The sequence below is a fragment of the Perca fluviatilis genome, chromosome 6 (genome assembly GCF_010015445.1).
Source record: "Perca fluviatilis chromosome 6, GENO_Pfluv_1.0, whole genome shotgun sequence".
In the NCBI taxonomy this organism is placed as follows: Eukaryota; Metazoa; Chordata; class Actinopteri; order Perciformes; family Percidae; genus Perca; species Perca fluviatilis.
The window spans coordinates 35,145,420-35,161,569 of record NC_053117.1 but is presented as its reverse complement, the minus strand read 5'-3'; the positions used below and the strand labels follow the sequence as shown (position 1 = coordinate 35,161,569).

The 16,150-nt window shown below is 40.2% G+C and overlaps 1 protein-coding gene across 3 annotated transcripts; it reads right to left on the bottom strand.

Annotated features, from left to right (window-relative positions):
* Positions 1 to 915: 915 nt before the first annotated feature.
* On the bottom strand, positions 916 to 15,820 carry slc2a8 (solute carrier family 2 member 8). 3 transcript variants are annotated; one of them, XM_039804099.1, is made up of 10 exons: positions 15,445 to 15,820; positions 13,415 to 13,580; positions 11,633 to 11,839; positions 10,393 to 10,492; positions 8,080 to 8,291; positions 6,808 to 6,957; positions 6,187 to 6,295; positions 5,231 to 5,407; positions 4,268 to 4,413; positions 916 to 2,773 (listed from the first exon to the last, which is right to left on the bottom strand). In XM_039804099.1, the coding sequence occupies exons 1-10, from the start codon at positions 15,537 to 15,539 to the stop codon at positions 2,627 to 2,629; spliced, it is 1,509 nt and encodes a 502-aa protein (XP_039660033.1). In that variant the 5' UTR covers positions 15,540 to 15,820; the 3' UTR covers positions 916 to 2,626. The 3 variants fall into 3 exon arrangements, with proteins under 3 accessions (XP_039660033.1, XP_039660035.1, XP_039660034.1); XM_039804101.1 differs by lacking the exon at positions 15,445 to 15,820 and adding an exon at positions 14,014 to 14,031; XM_039804100.1 differs by lacking the exon at positions 15,445 to 15,820 and adding an exon at positions 13,683 to 13,708.
* Positions 15,821 to 16,150: the final 330 nt, after the last annotated feature.

Sequence of the window (16,150 nt, the reverse complement as noted above, 5' to 3'; positions counted from 1 at the left end):
CCCCCTCCTGTCTTATATTCAACAAAAATCCATCCAGCGACCAGTTCAGCAGAACGAACAAACGCTAACCCCCTCCCTTTGTCTCAAACTCCGTCCGACACTTTGTTGTTTTTGTGATTCAACTCCATCTCTGCGGCAGCATCCCCGGAGTCTCCGAGCCCGAGCAGCGGCAGACAGGCGGCTCAGTCCGGACGACAGGAGAGGTAACACCAGGCGGTTCAGGAAGTGTTTCCGTTAGGTTTGACCGCGAGCAGGAAAAAGCGTGCAGAGCGGCTGTCACAATAGTTCCGCAGGGGAGCGACTTTGTGGACTTTTTAATGAAATACTTGTAAACAATAGTCGGTAGCATAATATCATGATTTTTATGCACTCGTGTATTTAGTTTAGTTAAATGTATTAATCTCAATGGCAAAACAATCATCAAATGTGTCACGTCGGTGTACAAATACTTGATTCGTCTTTTATTTTGAAAGGTCACATGCTGTAGTGCGCAAACTCAGAATTTAAACTGTCAAGAAGAGCATGTAGAGGCAGTTGGGTCTTTTATGTGTTTTAACCATAGACTGTATATTATTAACAGTCTATGGTTTTAACCATAAACTGTACATAAAAAAACTGTACAACAAAATACATCTTGTATCTGTTTTTTTATATGTAGGTCTCAAATGTGATGCATTTCCACAACGTTTGACCTGTAATTTGTTATTGAAATTTGTAATTTCAATATATTCTTAATCAATGGGTTAAAACATGTATTTCATACAAATACATCATCCTGGAAGAATTTTGTATTTGCTTCAATATGTTTACATTAATGAAAGGCTTATACTTATTTCCCTAGACTTTTGACAAGTGCAGGCTGTAATTTAAAATAATAAAACTGGAGATCCTTTAATCACTAATGCAGGACACATGTTCAAAACAACAGAGATTTTATTCACAGACAGTGTATGGTACAATTCAGTTTCACCCCGGGATATAGAACACAAACATGAAAACTCATAGTGGGGAAACTGGGACAAGAGCTTCATTTGATTTTTCCCATAAAGAAACGAATGAGTAAAAACTGTATAAAAGAGTTGGGTGATCTGTTTTTTCTTCAGAGAAGTCACTTTTTCTAACATCATCAGTATCTTAAGTGTGTTCCACATCAGATAATAGACTACATGATTCAAATATTACAAAAAAGTTACAAAAACACACCCATATTCTTTCTTTACAGTTGTCAGTTTACAGTTTTCAATCTTTCGTTGATCGATGTTTAAAAAAAAAAGTCTTGCATCAGAGAATCATTTTTTTTCACTTAATTTCTCTGATGATGCAGTTCTACGCAGTTGAATAAACAGTCAGAACTGTCAGTGTGAACAGCAGACTCCTGTGACCTCATGATGCATTCACCCACCGCAAACATCAGTACAATAAAGTTTCTGCAAAAATCTTTGTTCAGAGTTTAAGGAGCAAGGACACCAGGCAATGCATTATCCTTACTTAGGCAAGGAAATAGTGAACACCAATATTGTTTCAAAATGTGTCTGTAGCATCATACCAGCTTTTGTCAAATGGAAAACAAGTATTAATATTTATTTATTTATTTATTTATTTATTTATTAGAGTACTTCTTGTTTTTGCCCAAACAGAAAACTAACATCTGTTGAAAAAATTGTGATACATGAGGGTAAAGGCAAATTCTGTATTGGAATATGGATGAACAGTGGAAAAGTAGATTATGCTGCAGCAGTAGTTTGAGTAACATGTAGGACAGTTTATTTCCACAGTAAAAACTCAACACCGTTGGGATCTATTATAGTTGACATTAATTCAAGCTTACCACAGCCTCTTTTCTCTTCGAAAAAAAGTCTTTAAAACTCAAAAGAAAGATTTAGGGTGGAGTATACCTTAACACCAATTACACTCTGAAACTTCATAGTAAAGCATCCAAACCTGAAAGTATGAAAGACCCCAAGTTAGGTCCTATATAAAACTCTTACTATGCACATGATTTTCAGATTTAAAGCTTTCTGCAAAGCTGGTCAACTGTCAAGCTGTAGTAACTGAGTAAAGGACATTTTAAACATGAACAGAGGAACTACAGCAGTGAGACCTGCAGAGGGCAGCGTAGGGCTGTTTTACTGGAAGTAGCAGCACACTCAGGCAATCGATCAGTAACACTTAGATTCAGCATAGGACACTAAACCTGTTCTAAATCCACTCCTTGGGAGTCATTTAGATATGTTAAAATTCAGAGGATTTAACCGCGAAAAACTATATGCTATTATATTTTAAAGGTCAGACTTCCTACAGAAACAAATGAGTTACACCCAGTTGCCAATTTAGTCTAACCTCATTGGTGTGTATGGGATGAGCAAAATATTGGAAACACCTGTCATTTAAAGCCATACAGTTCAACAGCACCATAAACCACAATTATCAAAAATGATCACAGTTGAATCAACACCTCCATGAAACAGATTGAACAAAAAAGGGAGGGTTTTCTGTTTCTGTCATAGAAACTTATTATAAGAAAGTGTCAATCAGCTTGATAGCTTTATAGGCTTAACAAAGATTTTTTTAAATGCCCACACAGTGTCCTGAGAACCAGTCGGTTCAGAGATACGAGGTCTGAGATTCATGGACCTGATGTCCCTCTGAAAGTGGCTTCGATCTGCTCCAGTGTCTTGCCCTTTGTTTCTGGGATGAAGGCTATGGTGAAGATGACGTTGAGGATGCACATAGAGGCAAAGAGCCAGAAGGTTCCAGCGCTGGTTAGAAGAATCTGGAAGAGGTTGCATTTAAAAGATGTTGAAAAGTCCAAAGAGGAAGGAAGGTTTTATAGTTTCACAGTAGATACCAAAAACACATAAAAAAGCAACAGGACTGCATGGAGCTGCAACTAAAAATGATTTATTATTTATCAAATAATTTGTTGATTACGTTTTCGATTACTCTATTCATTATTTAGTCTATGAAATAGTCAGAAGCCACAGCCCAAAATGAAATTGCTTATTTTGTCCGACCAACCTGTCCAAAACCCAAAGATATTCAGTTTACAATGATATAAAAGAGAGAACAACATTCTTGATAAATTACTTCAATTATTAGTAGTCTGTCAATCAGTTACTTGATTAACTAAGTCATTGTTTCAGCTCTAATTTCTATCAAAGCAGTAGAGTTTCAAATTTATGGGATTATTTTTGTGCCTTTAATTCCAAGCAAAACTTCTCAAGTATCAAACAAAAATCACTAACTCAAGCAAAAAATTATCATCTCAAAAGTAAAACTTGCAAACAAAACATTTGTGTAGTCGTAAACTATTGGTCTTTAATTTGTTTGAGAGATAGAGATATATATATATATATATATATATATATATATATATATATATATATATATATATATATATGATAATATGTCCTTTTCTTAACAGTTCCCTCTGCTTCTTTCTCAATGATCAGTCTTTTGCTCTCCATTGTGTCTCTTGCATTAACTGCAAACGTGATGGAGAGAGCAACTCAACTGTAAACAAAAGGACATATTATCAAACAAATAGTGTTTCCTCTATGTTGATTTGACCGTGGTGGCCCCCCACAGTATCAGAAATAGGGCTGCACAGTTAGAGTGCATGTTGGCGAACGTTTGTATTTTAGGTGCATTATTTACATTCTGAAGTAGTTACACAGCATTAAGATAATGTAATTAATAGTGGGTTTATTGTTATTTACTACAGAATGCTCAGCCTATATGTCAAGATCAAAGTTGGCTATAGTAACTCAAAAAATACAGTTCAATCAAAACAGAAAATATGCCTCATTGTGTGTGTGAATAGAGGTGAATAAATATATTAGTTTGTGTTTGCAGCAAAGTGTCAGTTCCGTTTAGCAGCCCCGACTGCTAAAAAAAATCCTAAAGGAAACACTGAAATAACATACAGTATATTAAAAATAGTTTATGACTACACAAATGTTTTGTTTGCAAGTTCTGAGTTTTACTTTAGAGATGACAATTTTTTTGCTTGAGGTAGTGATTGCTTGGAATTAAAAAAGGCACAAAAATAACCCCATACAAATTGAAATAACAGAGACAGATCCAAACAAATACTACCCCCAGAGCATCCAAAAATACAGAAAGTCAGTGATGACATGTATGTGAAGTTAGTAAACACAAAGTAATCCTATCAGGATTATCAGAAAACGTTTCGACATTATGTTGAGCTGATAAAACAAGTTAACAGGTGAAATACACTTTAAATAGTGGCCTGTTGAGCACTCACCATCATTTCTTGGAAGGTCTTGGTGACTACGAACGCCATGCTCCAGTTGGTGAGGACGCACACAGCACTAGCAACCCCCCTAACTTTGGACGGGAAAATCTCCGACATGATAAGCCAGGGGATCGGACCCCATCCCAGAGCAAAACCTGGACACAGCAACCATTATTAATGTGGTACAGGCTGTGGGGAACACACACACTAATCCATATGTTCTGGAAAATCACCAGTGGTGGAATGTAAGTACATTTACTCAAGTACTGTACTTAAGTTCACATTGGAGGTACTTTACTTGAGTATTTCCATTTTAGGCTACTTTATACTGTAGTTCTACTCTCCTACATCTCAGAGGTAAATATTGTACTTTTTACTTCACTACATTTGTCTGACAGCTTTAGTTACTGTTCAAATTCTCATCCTGTATCAGCGGCTAACTGAAGCATTCCCTCCAGTCACCGTCATTAAAAATAGGAGCTACACCCCCCCACCTATTAGTTCACTGTCCCCGACTGATACACAACATTAGCTTTTTGTCCTCTTAACATAGTCATGAAAAAAAGAAAAAAAAAAAAAAAAAAAAAAAAAAAAAAAAAAAGAAAAAAAAAAAAAAAAAAAAAAAAAAAAAAAGGGGGGAAAAAATGGGGGGGGGGGGGTAACTAAAGAAGGAAGAAAAAAAAAAGGGAAAAAGGGAGAGGGGGGAAAGGTAGGGAAGGTATAAATTGATGGGATGTTTAGAATTCGAAGGGAAAGCTATTTGGAGAGAGGGACAGGAGAGGAATAAAGAGCATTGTATTGTTGTTGAGTTTATTGTGAAAACAATTATTTCACTGCACTTTTAAAATCTTGATTAATAATTTCGACTCTACCTGAGCATTTAAATATAAAAAATATTCCCTGCTGCTGACAAGCGAGCTTTAATAACTGGATTAGTTATGTCAGACACCTGTCTGTAACCCAGGATCTCACCTGTGATGAAGACGGCCATGCTGGCCAGGGCCAACCAGGCCAGGTCAGCGTGGGGTTCTTCGGCAGCCTTGCTCTGGATGTCCAGCGCCAAGAGGCTCAGCGACGTGGTGCTGTGAAGTTTGGACATCAGGTAGAAGTAAACCCCGAATGCTGTGGTGCTGATCGCCATGGCAACCCCTTGATTATTAACGGGAAAACGAACAAAGATCTGTCATGACCTCGCGGTCTTGTCTGGTGCTAAAAAGAGAGCAGAGCTGATGAAATGATTTTCATTCCAAAACCCAATACCAATATCCAATTTAAACCAAAACAGTGATTTAAATGAAAAATGTTTTTCATTTAATGCATTTATTAGGGGTAAATGCTAGATCGCACCCAATGGATCTATCTACATCCACACGGCATACTGCGCAGGCAAAAACACTTTGCTTTTAACAGATATTTGAACCCTGCTACAACGCGATGCTGGTACGGTCTGTCATTGCAGCCAGGGTATGACTGTGACGGGAGTATATTTTAGCTTCTAAACCATAAACTACACAACTGGACATGGTCCAGTAGGAATGGGATCCAAAACTGGGGAGAAATGAACAACATATGCAACCATTATACCGTAAAGAAACCTTTATTGGTGATTTTTCACAATAGAAAGTGCCACCATACTCTATACGCTTTGCAGCAGGATTCAAACAACCGTCTGTTGAATCGTGTTAAAGCCCAAGTGGTGACACACGCAGTATGTCTGTGTTGATGTTGACACGTCCATTGGGTCCAATCTAGCATCTACCGTTTATTAGAGAGTTGATAGTTGCGAGATGGCAGTAAACGAGAGGAGAGAGAAACAGGAAATGATATGAAACAAAAGGGACGTTGCAGTTCATTATCAGTGCCTTAAAACTGCTGCCAACTAAACATAAATAAAATGTGTTTAATATATCAATATTGACTGAAAATACCTGAGATGATGAGAAGGACCTTCCTTCCAGCTTTGTCCATAATCAGCGCTGCCACTCCTGTAAAGACAACCTGAATCACACCCACGATCACTGAAGCCAAGTCACTTTCCTGAAAAACAACAAGACATTCACATTGATGATTTCAACCAGATACTGAAACAAAAAGGGCAATAGCTCTCTGATTTGTAAGTAGATAAAATAACAATTCGTCGTGGGATTTCTAGCTGAAATGTGGTTCCTGTTTTGTTTGCATAGAAAAGGATTGCTCAGAACAGGTAATTAATTGTTTCAATTGAAGCTTTTGTGGTTTTTACTTATAATCAGAAACGTATATATTTTCAGTACATCCTACAACAGCTTTTCAAGTTCTGACTAGAGAATAGCAGACATTCAGTCAAAGACCAATGTGGAGCTTTTTTGTGAAGAAAAGGAAAGAAAAGGAAATTATGATTTCAGTCATTGTGTACTCTTTGCTTAGCAACTAGCAATGAATCCATATTGTCACCTATAATTGCAAGAGCACTAGAGAGTATTGGACAGTAGTTGAAGAACACATCTGTAATTGTAACTGAATGAAAAGTTAATTTTCCCAGAATACGTCACAATTTTAAGTTGACTCACCTTAAAATGTGCCTGTTCAAATATGGTCTCAGCGTAGAACATGATGGCATTGATCCCCGTCATCTGCTGGAAGATCATCAGCACGACGCCGATCACCAGAGGCTTGTAGACACCAGGGTCCTTCAGGTCGGACATCTGGAAACTAGAGCCCTGAGAGGAAACAGAAAGGTCGCTGTCATCCATACCTGTCAAGTTTTGGATTTGAAAATAAGGGAAATTTTCCGGTGCCCACCTCGAGCAGTCCCACCACCCCAACCAAGCTCCAGTATCCCTTACATTTTAAGACAGGTGTACAAGAAAGCTAAAATCCCCACTTGATGCAGAATGCTGAAAACATTTACAATTTATAACATTGCTTGTCTTTACATTTACATTTTATTTTCATTCCACACATTCTTTTCATTTCATATTGCTTTTCTTTTACAGTTTTTCTTTTAATTTCACATAACTTTTCTTTAGTGAGTTATTGTACAAATTTGTTGCAGACTTTGCATTCTTTAAGGCTGTTTTGGAAGGGATGTATTTGTGGGCTGGGCCAGAGTGGTTCATTTTAAATGAGAGCAGGCGCTAAACAGTTCTGTTGTCTAACGTCCTCCTATTCTCTGTAACAATCTTTCGTACCATGCTAAACACCCTTTCTGAACTTGCATTGCTATGGGGAATGCATAGTAAAGCCTCCATAAGTTTTGGCAGCGCCCGTCTCTGTCGTAAGCGTCCATCATCCGTCTCTGTTTTTTTCTTCTTTTTTTCCCAGCGTTATCACTCATCATCTGACCACACACTAACCGCGCGACAACTACCATCTACAGTAGCTGTAGTTGGCTACTGCCGATCGGCAGTTGCTCGAGGCGAGTGACAGAGCTCAGATTGGGAATGTTTTTTTTCTTTTTTTTACTCCGCTCGGCGGGGGTATTATTTATTTATTTATTTTTTTTTTAATAACGCAGGTTAAAATACGGGAGATTTACAGGAAAATACTAATACGGGATGACGGCGGGAAAGAAGGGTAAAATACGGGACTTTCCCGGCCAAAACGGGATACTTGACAGGTATGCTGTCATCAGGCCACACAACAGTCAACACTGACTAAAGGCACTTCAATGTCTGGGACTGCAGATTAGACTGATTAAACCTTTGACCTGAACAGTCTGGGTATTGGTTTCAACATTTCCAACTGTGGTTGCATTAGCATTGAGGGGGAAGGTGCTGTTGTGGTCAGAAAAATCACACAGTCCACCGCATCGCAGCCAAGCCAACCAACCACAGCCTCACCTGCTCATCACAAGCCTCCTCGATGCGGGCGCACTCCCATTCGACGGGGGCGTCCGGCCCTCGCAGGAAGCGTAGCGCCTCCTCAGCTTCCCGCCTCTTGCCCTGTGACAGCAGGAACCGGGGCGTCTCTGGCATGAAGCACATGCAGACCATCAGCAGCGTTGGCGGGATGGAGCAGCAGATTGCGAGCCAGCGCCAGTCCAGGTAGAGACCTGCAGGATGAGTTCACATAGCTCAGAATGAGAAGCTGGAACCAAACTGTATTCAGCATTTATGGTAAAGAAATGACAAAACTAAAATAGTTGCCAACTGGTGACGACGCGATTCGGGAACTTCGGTCGGTAAGGGCCAACACCGGCATTGTCAGAGAAATTCAAGGAACGGCAAGAAAGTTGGTTTGGTAATGACCAAATTAAGAACCGGGTCCGTGATCGTGGTGTCTACCCAGGCGCCACCCCTCGCCTAAACCAAAAGAGAGTATTTCCATCAAGGAAGTCAGAACGCGTCTGACACGGACAATCTCCTGTTGTGTGAAAGGAAAGCTCCGGACAATGACCTGATTCTCCGGTCCCTGTTCGGAGTTCATATGAGAAAGTCAGAGAGGATGCTGAGGGGCCCTAAGCCCCCTTAGGAATTAAGCGGCCTTCCAATAGAAAGATAAATCCTATTGAAAATTAAAGGAGACTTTTGTATCAAACCACACAATGCATACCTGCCAACACCCCTTTTTTTCCCGGTTTTTTTTTAGCCCTATCTCCTGCACCCCCCCGGTTTGTTATTTCTCCCAGGAAACTCCTATAATTTGTATGGCCCTTTATAAATAATCGGACCATATGTTTGTCCAATGTTGACCAGTTGCCAGATCTTGTATGAAACGCATCCTATTCACACAATCCACACACCATATACAATTTTCAACCCATTTGTCACCTCAACCTGGCAACCTATAACCCTCAACCTGGCAACCTATAACCCAGTTTCGCAGTTGATCTCTGCGCAAGCTTCGCGGAAAGTTCAGACCCGAAAGCGAGCCGATAAAAAATGCAGGTGAAGGTGGTGTTCCCGCAAAGAAATCAAAATATAGCTGTAAATTTCAACACTGTTGGGCGCAACAGTTTACATGCATCTTACCTAGTCATATCGACAACCTCCACGCTTTTGTAAGGTGTGTCGCATTTATTTTAATGTAGCATGGCAGGAAAAATGACATTACCCGGCACATTAAAACACAGCGGGTCTTACAGTACACTTAACAGTACCCCCCCCCCCACAAATCTCCCGGATTTTGAAAACCAAATATTGGCAGGTATGATCTACTTCCTTTGTCCTCTTGTCCCCATTTTTAAATGGTTGGCCCAAGATAATTTGGGTTTTCCCCCCAGTTTTGTTCAGACATGCCAGGTCCTGCCCTGTGCGGGTCAGACTGAAGGCTGCAGGACACAAGAGGAGCCTTGTCAAGTCCAGGTTTCCTCACGACATCTTCATCTGCTGGATCTAAAAATACATTCCTCAGCAAATCTGATTGTTTCGCTGGACTTTCTACAACGATCACAGTGTTCACCTTTGTGCTGAACAGCAGCTGGCTTGTGACAAAGTTTAATTCTTTGTTCTTTTTTCGTACCATTCAAACTATCAGACAATGATTCCTTCACATGACATCGACTAAATGCTATGTTTGTTATACATTGGAAGGGACATTTAACCCAAATGACATACTTAACATTTGTCCTCTATAGGAGACAACCCACTTCACGTGACACACCAGCTTCCATTGGGTAAACGTGAATGGTATGCAGCTAACACGATTAGCGAGAAGCAGCTATTTTCATACAGGCTGCTGTGGAAGAGGCAGCGCAGGACTCTGATCATATCTGAGGATGTTCACATCACATGATGGCCACGTTTTGGTCATCTCTTTTTCACAACCTTTGATCCAGAGGTTTAAAACGGCACAGCAACCTCAGATAAAAACACCTTAAACTAAACCGTGTTGTCACAGGGTGTTCGACAAAGAAAATAAATACACATAATAACCAGACAGAGAGCAAAGATATTACACATTTTTTAAATAAGAGCGCAGATTTGTAGCTCTGTATTATGTAGCTGCTGTCATAATGGTGGCTGTTGTAAAGTTGTATCATGGAAACCCCTCAATGATTTACAGCTTATAAACTGCTTTGTTACCTTAAGTAACCTTGTTAAACTTCTTTCTTATGTTCATTTAAACATTCAGCAAATTTCAATAACTTGGAGTCACAGTTTACAAAATGAGATTTAAGGATGCCGTAAACACATAAAGCTGAGATTACATACCTGCGAGATACACTCCCATGATGCCTAGCACCACCATGAGTTGCACACAGGAGCCTAACAACCCACGTACCCGCTCGTGTGCCATTTCAGAGATATACAGCTGTACGAAGAGAGACAAAGACAATTACACAGGAGGAACACGCCAGAGTTACTGACAGAAATCAGCCAACTCTCAGAGGCTAAAATCCATAGAAACATAAAAAGGAATGTGCTCGGAAACCTGGGAGAATCCAAGCAGTGCCAAAACGATTAGCCTATTACTATTCATTATTATATAATTCTGCAACTAAGGTTTATTTTTTATTATTATGGATTAAAAAGCTAATCACTTCACCAAATTAACTGATTAATTGTCCGGTGTATAAAACCAGAAAAATAGAGACAAAAGCAAAATTCTTTTGTCCTTCCAGTCCAAACCACTTAAAACTATTTAATTTACAATCCAACTAAAATGGAAGCAGTCTCTGTCTGTCTGTATGAGCTCTTTTATAAGTAGTGTGTTATGTGGAAACTGTGTAGTGTATTAAGAGGGGGCCCTTATTTACTGTTACACCGCCAAATAGCATGCTGGGTACAGCTAGCTCTCTGCTGCTCGCTCCAGTATATTGAAGAACAGATAAAAAAAAAAAAAAAAAGACATTGTGGCATACTCAAACATTTTAAGTAACAGCAATATAACTTTTGGAATGAATGCTTTTGTTGTGTTCCTGGAAATAGCCTGGTCCCAAATAGCTAGCTGTGCTAGCAAATTAAGTGTATACTCTAGCATAGCTAAGGGACGCAACTATGTCATGGCAGGTGTATTGCTCAGGACCTAAGGAGCGCAGTGTCCAGTGTGAAGTTTTTTGGATGAGTAGTTTCCGAGAAAGCTGCAAGCAGCAACACCGGAGGAAAAGCAATCGACCCCTTCTAACTTTTTCAACAGCCACTGCACTAGTGATAGGAAATAGAGAAGGACAGCTAATGCTCAGACTTTTATAAGGTTGAAAACACTGAAATATATGCCAGCATTCATGTGAAAATACCACAAATACACTATTGAGGGAATGTGATTACTTTAACGTGTGTATTTGTAGAGAGGCTGTCGGCAACAGGGCAGGAGATCACAGTATGAACAACGGAAAGCAGGAAGAAAAAAGAAAGAAGAAAAGCCATGTCATGACAACATGGGGACAAACAGGTGTTAATGCAGGAACGTGACTAACAGAACCAAACTGAAAAAAGGGCGTTAGGCCAGTACCGGGACGACCAATGACGTGACCCCGCTGGCGAGGCCGGTGAGCACTCTGCCGACGTAAAGCATCCACACGTTCTGTGCTGCGATGATGATGGTGAAACCGAAGACGAATGGCAGCGAGCAGAACATCAGACTGAGCTTCCTGCCGATCTTCCCCACCATCCAGCCGCCCAGCAGGCCACCGGCCGCCGCTCCCAGCGTCACTATGGACTGAGAGACAAACAACACAGAGCATCAGGGAATAACTTCTAGAATTTCATTTCCCCTGTATTTTTCACCAATTTTTAATACTCCAAGTTATGTAGAACTAAGAACTAGAAAATGTTGTTAAAATCTGCACTTTTTTACTGACTAGCTTTTCTGTCTAAACTTTTCAGTCCCATTTATCTTATTTCAATTTATAGCAGGTTCACACAAAAATACCAATTAAACAACAAGAACTATACACATGCAATGACCAAAAATAAAAAATAAATAAATTAAAACTGAAGTTCACTGATTGGGAGTTGTACTTGACTTCTCTCCTTCAGTTTTTTATGTTCACAGACTTTTTAGTCAAAGAACCAGATATTTTCTGTATCCTTGACGTTCCACTTCCGGGATTGCTCCGGTGCTGCGGGATATTCCGTCGGATGCATGTATTTTCGCCGATGTCCGTTTCCTTGCGCTTTCTTTGTGGTGGAATTTTAAACTCCGGTGGATTTAGGAGGACTATGGTTAATTGCTCCTCAGATCTCTGCAGGGTAAATCCAGACAGCTAGCTAGACTATCTGTACAATCTGAGTTTTCTCTCCACGACTATTTTACAGCGGCTCCGTGCGGAGCTTAGCGCCGCCCATGACGATTGTGATTGGTTTAAAGAAATGCCAATAAAACAGAGAAAATTGTTCTCCCATCCCAGAAAGCTGTGTGGACTAGCCAGACCCTCCTCTGCTCCTTGTGTGGATGGTCTGGCAAAGCATGACTAGATATTTTCTAACACGGTTGTTCATCTTCATTCAACTGTCAGTCACCAACATTAGCTGCATCTGACATTAGACCCTACCCAGTGGTTTAGTCTAAGGTATTGTAGTGGGTAAACTGTACTGTAGAAATATATATACAGTATATTGGGCATATCATAGTGGGGGGTTTGGGTGTCCTCCCCCAGGGAAGTTTTGAGCATCAACGACTTCATTTCCTGTATTCGGATACACTTTTATGCACCAATTTACGGTGGAAATACCTTTATTTAGCCTATGTAAAGAAGAAAAACACAGATGACAATTCAAAATATATCAAAAATATTTAAAAAAAGTATGTTGTTGCAGGTCATTGGGCATTTTTAAGTGGGTATATGGATATCCTGGAGCTTTCTTAGTGGGTATACTGCGTAAACCTGCGTATCACGTAGACTACACCACTAGCCCTACCCAAAAAAGTAGTAAAAAAAATAAATAGTGAAATTGCATTTAAAAATGTTATTTTTTCAATGACTTCCATTGTTTCACTTCACAATCTCAGATGCAAACACAATTTGGTGTTTTAACATGTATATTGACTTTAATATTCTGGTCATAATCATCTACCCTTCATATAGAAGTAACTAAACCAATTTGTTTCATTTTAATTGAGTCTTTTTCTGTGTTTCTTCAAACTGTAACCAGGTTTTGAACTCAAGTGAATCCGACGAGACGTGTTTGAACACGTGGTGACATAAAACTGCTGATAAGTTAAAAAACACTTTAAAAAACAATTTAAAAGCTGTTCTGCTTTGAGGCTTGTGATAATGAATCATCATCATACCCCGAACCAGGAGGCCTGGTTAGTGTCCAGCCGCAACCGAGGGTCAGTAGTGATGCTGGTAAGTTCGGGGATGGCGGGAGAGCTGTACCCCAACACGAAGCCGAAGCTCATGGGACCCAGAACAGACGCAAACGTCGCCAGGTACAAGTTCCTGTTCTTCACTTTACTGTGGAGAGAAAGAGGAACGGAGCAGCAGAGTGTAAAGGTAAAAGGCATTGTATCAAACTTCATTACAGGACAGCTCAGCTGCTTTACACACATAGCATACATTTGCACATTAAAGCTGCAGTAGGTAAGATTGTGAAGAGCCAGGACTTTGCCAACAAATTTGAACATCGACAACTTCTCAGTCCCTCCTCCCTTTCTGCTGCAGCCCAAACCGTCTCCTAAGCCCCTCCCACACAACGGAGGTTGACAGAACTGCCGGCATGTCAGACAGACAACATGTTCAATAACTAAACACCAACACAACGTTAACTTTACTCACCAACAGTAAAACGATGCTAACTAGTTACTATCATCCTCACCAACGTCGCTTTGTGGACTTTTGACTACTAATAACCAAGTGAAAGATAAATCATTCATGGTAATTATGTTACCTGTTGAGAGGAAATGTGGCTACATCTGCATCGTTCTCCAGATCTTTAAAATCCTGCAGCCACGCCACCTCTGAAAAGCCACTCCATTATTCACGGAGTTTTGGAAAAAATTTCGGCAGCTCCGTAACGTGCAGGGGAGGGGAGGAGAACGCTATATATGCGTGTGCCTGAGCAGTGATTGACAGGCAGATAGACCCCCCCTGTGGCCCTGATTGGAGAAAATCGACCGGGAGCGGTGGAATTTTGCCAATGGCACTACAGGCTGTAGGAGGTGCCAGAGGAGCTGTCTTTTTTTTATTTTTTTTTATATATATATAATTAATGTAGTTCTACTGGAATAATAATAATAATCACATTTGTTATTGTTAATTGATGCTAATACATGGAAACTAATGGATCCTTGAATAATGACAAAGTGCATTCACATGTTTTAAAGGTCCCATGACATGATGCTCTTTGGATGCTTTTATATAGGCCTAAGTGGTCCTGTAATACTGTATCTGAAGTCTCTTTCCCAAAATTCAGTCTTGGTGCAGAATTACAGCCACTAGAGACAGTAATGAGCTTTCCTTAGGATGTGCCATTTCTGTGTCTTTAGCTATTGAGGAGGAGAGAGGGGGGGGCAGGTGAATGGTGGGGGTGTGGCCTTGACCAACTGCCACTTTGCTCATTTGAAAGCCATAATGTCTCTCTCTCATGGGTTGGCCAAATTCTCTGGGCGGGCAAAGCAGAGAAAGGGGAGGTAACCTTGCTCCTTATGACCTCATAAGGAGAAGATTCCAGATCGGTCCATCTGAGCTTTCATTTTCTCAAAGACAGAGCAGGATACCCAGGGCTCGGTTTACACCTATCACCATTTCTAGCCACTGGGGGACCATAGGCAGGCTGGGGGAACTCATATTAATGTTAAATGTTCATGCCATGGGACCTTTAAACACACCAGCATTGTTTGCCCAATAGTTAGATGTGATGTGTGCCCTTTGCAGTAAATAGGCTGAGACATGCAAAACATCTGGAATTTTCCTCTAACAATCCATCTTTGTGTTGACCTTAGAGCTGCGATAATTCAATATGATATAATCGATCATCTTTCAATGGAATCAATAGAGTAAACATGCATGTTTACTCAAACTTCTCAGAAAATGTGATCTGAAATGGGCCTACCTGATGGAATGTCATTTAGCTTGCAGTTCTTGCTACATTGCAGTATTGATTTTATAATCACACTTTACATTACCACACAGTTCAATGTGATTGACATCAACTGGATTAGATAAGATTTCACATAGGTGAGCAGATATCCCGATATCCATATATATCGTGGTATATCATTATTGAGGTATGCATACATAGAAGATCTGGTCAATATCGCCCAGCCCTACGAAAGCAGCTACACTGAGCTTTCACTGCATTTGTATTTTTTTAACTGACCTGAGATAAGCATCCTGCTCAGATATGAGTCCAGTAAGATCCCCATCTTCATCCTCCGCATCCAGCAGCCTTCTCCTCTCGTTTTGGATGTCCATACTGACAGCCGTAATGTTTTCTGGTGTCTTCTTGTTCACCTTTTACATGGATCACAGGTCAGGTAAAACTATCTAAAGAAAATCCACAATAATAGGCTAGTTATGGCAACTGTGCAGCCACACGAGGACGGAATTGAAGAAGAGAAACTATAACAGTATCACAGGTATCCGCAAAGTAGACGTCGGTCATTTCAGTTGTTTAGATCTGACCAGTTATCGCTGACTGTGAACGAGGGCTTTTGCTTCCTCCACCGGCGGCCAACTTGCCTTGTCAACAATTCAGTCAGCTGATCGTCATTTGTGCCTATGATTTCCCGTTTTCAAAATAAAAGTCTTTATGGAGCTGTGAGGACAGAGCAAGTTGAGTATGGGAGCGTCCTGGAATGTTATTTTAATTGGCAGACTTTTTAAAACTGTATAGGCGCGGTTTAAGCACAGACAAACAAAAACACTGCGCTTTTCGAAGTCACAAATCAAAACTACAACACTATTAACACTAAATATTATACGGGTTGAAGCTATTTTAGCTGGCTTAAAACGGCACCGGAAGTGACATGAGGGGAACCTCTAGCTCTAAGTTGAAACTCTTCGTTTAGAAAATAAAAGCCTCG